General features: G+C 47.3%; 1 protein-coding gene across 3 annotated transcripts in view; it reads right to left on the bottom strand.

The window, feature by feature from the left end:
• LOC142584338 (A disintegrin and metalloproteinase with thrombospondin motifs like) overlaps positions 1 to 7,302 on the bottom strand; it is a 103,141-nt gene extending 95,839 nt beyond the window's left edge. For all 3 annotated transcript variants that reach the window (XM_075694490.1, XM_075694492.1, XM_075694491.1), the window contains exon 1: positions 7,221 to 7,302. In XM_075694490.1, coding sequence (XP_075550605.1) covers positions 7,221 to 7,281 — 61 coding nt within the window. In that variant the 5' untranslated portion in view covers positions 7,282 to 7,302. The remainder of the gene's footprint in view (positions 1 to 7,220) is intronic.
• Between the last annotated feature and the right edge of the window lie 1,901 nt (positions 7,303 to 9,203).

The following is a 9,203-nucleotide window of genomic DNA, read 5'->3' as shown; positions in this document are numbered from 1 at the left end:
ACAACATACAGAAAAGTGGCGTCTAGCCGAGTTGCACACACATAAAAGAAAACTACTTTCTCAGTGGCTTATACCCCCTTAGAGAGGGAGAGAGAAGAAAGTTTAATGAAACGAAATGCGGAGGTAGGCTTGAGGTATATTCCTCTAGCCAGCTACTCTGGGCTGGGGGAAACGCAAGAGGGAAATAAAGAGGGAAGGAAGAGGCGCATGCTTGGTGAAGATGAGGAGAGAAGGAGGATATAAAACATATAGCGGGCAATTTGGCCTACTCAAAGCCTACAGTCCAGGCCGTACTTCTTAAAAGGTCAGTAAGGCCTCATCATCATCATCATCATCATCATCATCATCATCATCATCATCATCATCATCATCATCATCATCATCAGCCTGGTTACGCCCACTGCAGGGCAAAGGCCTCTCCCATACTTCTCCAACAACCCCGGTCATGTACTAATTGTGGCCATGCCATGCCTGCAAACTTCTTAATCTCATCCGCCCACCTAACTTCCTGCCGCCCCCTGCTACGCTTCCCTTCCCTTGGGATCCAGTCCGTAACCCTTAATGACCATCGGTTATCTTCCCTCCTCATTACATGTCCTGCCCATGCCCATTTCTTTTTCTTGATTTCAACTAAAATGTCATTAACTCGTGTTTGTTCCCTCACCCAATCTGCTCTTTTCTTATCCCTTAACGTTACACCTATCATTCTTCTTTCCATAGCTCGTTGCGTCGTCCTCAATTTGAGTAGAACCCTTTTCGTAAGCCTCCAGGTTTCTGCCCCGTAGGTGAGTACTGGTAAGACACAGCTATTATATACTTTTCTCTTGAAGGATAATGGCAACCTGCTGTTCATGATCTGAGAATGCCTGCCAAACGCAGCCCAGCCCATTCTTATTCTTCTGATTATTTCCGTCTCATGATCCGGATACGCCGTCACTACCTGCCCTAAGTAGATCTATTCCCTTACGACTTCCAGTGCCTCACTGCCTATTGTAAATTCCTGTTCTCTTCCGAGACTGTTAAGCATTACTTTAGTTTTCTACAGATTAATTTTTAGACCCACTCTTCTGCTTTGCCTCTCCGGGTCAGTGAGCATGCATTGCAATTGGTCCCCTGAGTTACTAAGCAAGGCAATATCATCAGCGAATCGCAAGTTACTAAGGTATTCTCCATTAACTTTTATCCCTAATTCTTCCCAATCGAGGTCTCTGAATACCTCCTGTAAACACGCTGTGAATAAGCCTATATGAGTAAGGCCTATATGGCCTTAAAACTCGATTTAACGTCTGGCCAAGGGCCTAAAATAACGTCCTTCGACAGTGGTGGCCTGTCGAGGCACGTAAGGTCATTGCTGAACTTTTGTCGCTCTTCCACGTACTGACGGCAGGCACACAGCACATGACCTATGGTATTCTGGACGAAGAAAAAAACAGACAGACGCTGGTGTCTGGTGCCCACAAGTTATATTTTAGCAGAGCCCGCTCAATCAGGCGGTAGCCCGATTTTGCCGATTCCACTGTTCGCGCACCGTCAGCGTGCCGGGCGTGTCATCGTCGTCTTTTGTGTTCGAACCAATGCGACACCTAGTAGTGCGCTACAGTATCATTCACATTGCACAGCTCACAGTCGGTGCGTCGCATGAGGTATGCGTACCCGGGAATCGGTAAGCTTGTTTGAAATAGTATGGACTCACTCCAGGACACAAGTTCCTCCATGGAAATCAGCGTGGGCCCATTGCAGTCCTAGCTCATGCTTCCCGGGCGCCACATGAGAGGGATACGGCCGCATCTATGGAGCCGGTACCTTTACAATACAACGCCATACTACAACACCACAGATTGAACAGACGACAATACCCACCTCCACACAAAACCCTCTCACGTGAAGACGCCGTAACATGGCGACAATTACAAACCAATACATACCCCCATTTAAGCAGGCTACATGCAATACACCCTACAGTATACTCATACAAATGTGCCCTTTGTAAGCACTACGCCTCCATATATCACACCACATGGGCGTGCCCCAACGTCAAGGCAGCCTCGCAAATACCCAATCCCACACCCGAGCAGTGGGAGGCCGTGCTGACTAGTTCGGACCCTCGTAACCAGCAGCAACTGGTGCGGAGGGCCCGGGAGACAGCAAGAGCCGCAGGAGCCCTGGACTAAGGGCACCTCCCGCACAAGCAGGAAGATACCTGCTTGTCCTTTCCTTATTTTAAAATAAATGTTTCTCCTCCTCCTCCTATACGTAGCCGCGCGACCCACCACCTCTAGCCTAAGTCTGTGCAAAATACTGGCAAAGGTGCGCTGAAGTTTTGGTGGCAGACTAAATTTTAAGGTGGGTTGCAACCTTTGGAGTCTCCTGTGACGATTATCCAAACTGTCCCAGTGCTTTTCTGTCACGTTTCGGATGATACTTGAAAGAAGGCTGTTGGCACCCGCTCTTGAAAAAGGAATTGCGAGCAGTGGCTCTGGTTCTTCGAGTCCCTTCTTTGCTTCAGCATCAGCTAGTTCGTTGCCGCGTACACCACAGGGATTTGAATCCATTGAAAGTTTAAGTGGTGACCGTTTCTTTTTGCTTGTTTGTACAGCTCGGCAGTTTGAAGAGCCAACACTCTGTAAGAGCTTTCTTTCATTACAACTCAAAGTAGCTGAAGAGCCGATTTCACGCCACTAAAGACTGTCCATAGTTGAGAAGGCTGTTGGGAAATGTAGTGAACTATCTCTCTGATTGTCACTATAGTTCGATGGATGTTGGTGTTGTCTTGTTACGCAGACGAAACCATCGTACGGCTTGCTGCGCAGGCACGACAAAAGCCGCACCTGACGCATGCGGTGAGACCAATCCTTCCATAAACCTGCACCAATGAGCCATATTCTTGCGACATACATTGAACTGTTAGATGTCTGAGACCTAGGGTAGGTATTCATGATTTTTTTAGAAATTCCGGGAATAGAAAGACGAACCCGTGTTTCCTGCATTACCCATGGAGGCATACGTGGAAGATCAGCAGGGGCAAAGTATGATGGCATCGCGGATACTTGGCGTTCCATGGCTCTCGAAAAAGGGGAGCCCAGCCTTATATCGGGAAGTGTCGATAGGGGATGGCGTTGTGGACGGCACAGCAGCCGCAGAAATACTCGAAGAGGTTCGCGTCGTAGAAATACAGGTACAGAGGTGACGCGAGCTTCCTCAAGTGTACCATAAGTTGAAGTGCCACGTCGAACCCCTAGACATTTTCTCAGCATCTGTGCCTGAGCACTTTCTAGCGTACGCAAACATGACGGACTCATATTTGATAAAACGGGCAGTGTATACCGACTGTAGCCGACGTATAGAGCCTGGTACAGCCGGAATAGTGAATGCTCAGATGGGCCCCACTCGATACCGGCCAGATGGCGTAAAAACTTGAGCAAGTCGAATTAACTTTTTTTTAACATTGCCACATGCTTCGACCATGAAACACCGTGGCCAATGACAACGCCCAGGTATCTATGGTGGGTCACATATGCAATGACATTACCGTTGAGATACCGACACATAAGCTTCCGTGTGAACGCTATCACAGCACACTTATCTGTGGCCAGTCGCAGTCCTTGGCACGGCAGCTACTGAGACGCTAAAGAAACAGCTCGCTGCAATCTTGCACGAATTTGCGGTCGCATGACTGGCGTGACTCCGGATGCCCACATGCATATGTTGCCGGCGTAGGCACTGATACGTACTGTATGAGGAATTACTTCCGCAAGGCCAATAAGGGCAGCATAGAAAAGAGTTGAGCTGAGCCCTCCTCCTTAAGGCACAGCGCTAACTACAACGTGTTTTCTCGTTTCTCCATCATTCGTGAACACAAAGGCTGTGCGATCATCTAGGTAATTTACAATTTAGATGTAGAGATGGCCGCCGATGTCCAAATTAATGAGGGCATCAACAATGGCATGGTGCAGCACATTGTCATAGGCACCTTTTATGTATAAAAAACTGGGCCTCCTTTTTTTGTGTTCGATCGTTGACACGAGATCCGCGGCCCAATTTACAGCAGGCCGCCCAGGTGTAAATCAGGTTATCGTTAAAGGATAAAGCTCATTATTTTCCGTGACCCACTGTAATCTAGTGAGCACCATCCGTTGCATCACCTTACCGACACATCTAGCTAAAGTTACTGGGCGGTAAGATGACAGTTCGTAGGGCGCTTTTCCTGGCTTAAAGCGGGCTACCAAACGGGTGGTTTTCCACTGCTTCGGAACTTTACTTGACAACCACGTAGTGTTATAGTGCGGCAGCAGGACACTACGACATTCCATGCCAAGGCGGGATAGAGCAGTATATGAAATACCCTCCGGTCTAGGCGCAGAAGATCGTCTCGAAGCAGCGAATGCAGCGTTCAATTCCGGCATCGTGAAAGGATGGTCAAGACGATCATCTTTAGGAGGCGGTGCGGGTAGATCCAATGGGAGCCATGTAGAAATATATGTACTGGTAACTCTCTTACATATTGGCATACGTATCGCCGCCGTTTGGTCGCAGAACCTGGATGCCCTGGGACGAAACAGAAAATGAATAGATAATAGCACTTGTTAGCTCCTTGAGTACTAGCACCCAAGTCCAGTCCTATTTGGTAGGTTTGTGCCTCCTGGCTCCGAATATTTCCTGACGCGTTTCGCCAGTAGTGGCCCTAATGCTTGTTCGAACTTTCCCGGAATTTGTCCTGGTCTGACTTTTCTTGAAATAGTCGTCTCTAACAATGGGGCACACTTTGTTTCTACATAGTACCAGAAGACAGATAAGTGGGAAGAAAACGTCGTTCTTTTTTAAGCGTTGGGCACTCGACACGTCACCCCACTGGTACAGTGACCTGACTGAGCGTTTTGTGAGCGTACTCAAAAGGGTTGCAGGAGGCTGTATTCAAAAGGCACAGCCTGGGAACGCTTGAAAGTGCGAATCAACAGTGCCCAACCACACCTCAGGAAAAAAAGACCAAAAGGAGAATGAATGTCTTGCTGCTAGCAAGAAGTGCTGCAAAACACGAAGCTGTCGTACTGCTGGTCACGAACCCGTGCAGAGAGTGCTTTCTACGAGCTGTTGAAACAATGTACTGGACGCAGAAGTAATGAATTAACACTAGCTTATGATTGCTTCCTTGCTGGCTGCAATGATCAAACTTTGTTCGTCAAAAATGGCTCATTAGCATAAATAAACGAGGGATATGAGGGTTGAGAGACGAAAAAATGAATGTGCCAGCCATCAATAGGTCTTCCGCACTCCACCTTGCCGAGGTTTGCCCAACTCTAGTGCGAAAATGTAAAGCGTTCGCAAAGCACTGCCGGCCTCCACCGATGCACGGATCTATTCTTCGTAACTGGATAGTTGACCCCGGTGCTTCTGCCGCAGGTACTCGAACTTCAGGCAGTCCCAGAACGAGTGTCCAGCTGTTGGTGCAGCCGTTCTTTCCGCGTAGGAACACCCGTCTGTATAAGGGGTAACTGTATCACAACGTTCTAATTTATTTTTATTTGTTTATGCACCCACCAGCACACCGATGCACCCGAGGTTTGTCTGACGTCAGTGCAGGCCTTGTGCACTAGCACTGCACCAGCTCAAGGGATTCCTGCGCACAAGCATGGCCGATGCGAAATGTCATTACGCAATAAATAGGGCCTGTTATTCTAGCGTACGTGCAACTATGCTACGATGCTGCTCCCCTGGCACAAAAATCGATGATCTAGAACCAGTTGCAAAATTTAGCAATTTGCATACAACCCTGTGGCACACAATTTTCGAAAGTGTGGACAGAAAGTGACGCCACAAAAATCTTGACTACGGCATTCGCGACGACCGCATAGAAGAACAAAAACCAACATATCAGCTAAACTTGAAGTCGTTGCTTTCTTTTTTTGGTGATGAGATGTCTGCTAAATGTTTTTCTGAATTTTCCCCTAAGTTCGCACACATTTAACACATCTAAAAATCTTCCTTGCTTTGTCATAGCGAATTTTTTCGCTATGCCTTTGCGAAAGTTGTATAATAAATATTTTTGGGGAAATGATTGGCTTGCTCCTGCCGTGGTGGTGTAGTGGCTTTGGTCTTGCGCAGCGAAGTCCTAGAGCGCAAGATAGAATCATGGTCGAGGCTTCCGCATTTTACTGGGCGTGTGAATGAAATCCGACAGATGGCTGGTGCCTGGTGCATATATTTTAACAGAGCCCGCTCAATCAGGCGGGCGCGGGACCACGCGCCACTGACCTTCAATTTCGCAACAGCCAATTCCTACTGCTCGCGCACCGTCAGCGTGCTGCGCGTGTCATCGTCTTTTGTGATTCGACCACTGTGGCACCTAGTGGCGCGCTGCACGGGCGAAATGCGAAAGCGCCCGTGTGCCAGTGCATTCGGCGCACGTTGAGGAACCCCAGGTGGTCAGAATTCATCCGGAGTTCTGCACTACGGCGTGCCTCGCCATATCGTAGTTCTGGCATGCGAAATCCCATAAATTGAATTTAATTATTTAAATTATTGGTTTTTTACAGCTTCCGGATTTCTGGAAAGCGTACAGTTTTATATTTTCAATGTCACCTGCAAATATTCGTTTGCTTGGCACACTGTGGTAACGAGGGTTCGAAATCAAAATGGTTCTCATTCGTAAGTGTGGCATTGCTTTGCGGCTTCGTTAATATTACATCCGATATCAGGATTGGCGTACATCCGCTCTGAGGAACTTGCGAACCTTTCTCTATATACGAACCGAGATGCTTAACAGAAAGAAGGGAGGTCCACAACGATAGTTTTTGCACAACTGAGAAAAATTAGTATACTTTTTCGCAATCCTAGCCATTATTTTTGTTCGTATGGTGGACCCTCGAATGCATGCCGTGTTCTATAATATGCCTAAGAAATCTTTGGTGAAATTTAAATGAAACAAAAAATTAAAGGGCTTGCCCTAGTCATGTAGTGGCTATGGTGTTGGGCTGCCAAACACGAAGTCGCTGGATCGACTTCCAGCCACGGCGGGCGCATTTCGATGGGGGCGAAATGTCAAAATAGCCGGTGCACATATTAAGGTGCACATTAAAGAACCTAGGGTAGCCCAAATGATTCCGTAGCCCCATGCTGCGGCGTGCCTCATAATAAGATCGTGGTTTTGGTACGTAAAACCCCGCGATTTAACTTAATATTTCAAATATTAAAAGAACTGGTGCCATACTCGTCAAACAGCTCACCTTGACTTCCGAAACATGATGCTCTGAGGAGAAAGAGCAGCCACAGCGAGAATGGAATCATCGTTGGGACGTCTGAAGTACACGTGAGATGATGGTTTTCCAGACCAATTTATAGGCAACGAAATGTGGCGTTTAGTGTGCCGGACGCACGCTGCGACATTCGCATGTGCGTTCCTCCTGGCATTAGACCTATTTGCGACATCCATTTAATGATCAATCTATGTCACCAGACCTGAATAACACTTTGGCGACAGCTGGCTTGAGCGAAACCTAGCAGATGACGGACAAATAAGATGAGGCACGGCTCTTCATTTACGCCGGTAGAATAATAAAAGAAAGAAAGAAAAACGACACAGAAGTCTTCCGCAACCCTATGGAATCACAGTATAATTTTTAGCGAGGCTGCTTGTTTCCAGCCGTTGGTGTAGAAATTTCACTTGCCTGTGATAAAACCACATACGTTTAGACGTTACCAGCCTGCAGGGCTTTCGAGCAAGTGTTAAAAAAATTAAATTATGAGGTTTTACGTGCTAAAACCACTTTCTGATTATGAGGCACGCCGTAGTGGAGCACTCCGGAAATTTGGACCAGCTGGGGATCTTTAACGTGCACCTAAATCTAAGTACACGGGTGTTTTCGCGTTTCACCCCCATCGAAATGCGGCCGCCATGGGCGGGATTCGATCCCGCGACCTCGTGCTCAGCAGCCTAACACCATAGCCACTGAGCAACCACTTTGGGAATCGCTCAAAGCAACTTTCAGCATGCGTGGCACATTATCCAAACTTATTTAAAATCGAACCCACTTCATATTAGATACGTTTGATCGCAGTGGCTATTCGAGTTCTTTCAGTGCCACGAGCGAAGGCGCGCTGTCAGGATCCACTCAGTCGGCTTTGCGAACGAAGCGATATTCATTCCGCTGCCGGCATGAACGTTGCGCGCAAGCGCACTAACGTTCCCGCTAAGCGGCTGCATGGAAATCGCTAGCATATGACGATCTGAGCGAAGCAGGCCGTAAACCCGCAAACGCCCAACTGAAACGCTCGATTTCCTTCGACTCGTTCGATCCATTCTGTCTGCATTCAGCATAGACCTTTCGTGGGTAGCATGTGTGAGGGCATTAATGTCTCCGTGCGCCCAAGCTCCTTAATGCGTGGTACATTCCTCAAACCTAGCGAGCTATCTTTGCAGTCCGGAAACATCAAAACAGTAGCAGTTATCGTTACGTAAAGGAATTATTTGGGTTTGCTTCAATACGCTCTACAACTTTCGCATTTAAGATATTGCGCTTAAGGTGACGCTTTCAAAGTTAATATTTGTTATTAGTAATCTAAGCTCATACTAGCGAGCAATTTGAGTTGCTCAAGAGGACAGTGCACAGAACTAGTTTGGTTGCTGTATCGTAGCGCACAGTCACAAGGTTCCTGAAACAACCTGTATAACTCTAAGGAAAAAAAAATTCAACGGGCAATTAGTTATCCCTATGTGGATGAATGCGAAAGCATCGCGACCGCCGTGCGATGCTTACATATTTTGCCACAACGCAAGGTCATGGGTTCGACTACCACCAAAGGTCATGAGTTCGATTGCATTAATTCTATCTTAATTAACTGTACCTTAATTAGGTTCACCTTACTTAAAACCAAAGGTCGTGTGTTTGACTATCACCAAAGTTCGAAGGTTCGTATCCATCACACCAAAGGTCGTGGCATCGAATCCAACCAATGGTCGAAGGTTCGTAGCCTTAATTAACATCGAATTACGTGCATTCGGCACCCCACCAAAGTTTGAGGGTTCGTAGCCTTTTGGGTGCGAGCAGGAGGGGAAGAACGTTTGTGAATTTTTGAAGAATGGTTCAAGGGCGGAAAAGTAGTGACAGGTGTGTATATTTTTGATCGATCATAAGGAGAAGGGTGCGATAGGTCTTCTCAGAAAATGCTACTAGGGATGCTCGCCATATCCATTATAGAGATGCGAAGAC

The sequence above is a fragment of the Dermacentor variabilis genome, chromosome 6 (assembly GCF_050947875.1).
Source record: "Dermacentor variabilis isolate Ectoservices chromosome 6, ASM5094787v1, whole genome shotgun sequence".
NCBI classification, from domain to species: Eukaryota; Metazoa; Arthropoda; class Arachnida; order Ixodida; family Ixodidae; genus Dermacentor; species Dermacentor variabilis.
This window is presented reverse-complemented; position numbering and strand designations above follow the sequence as displayed.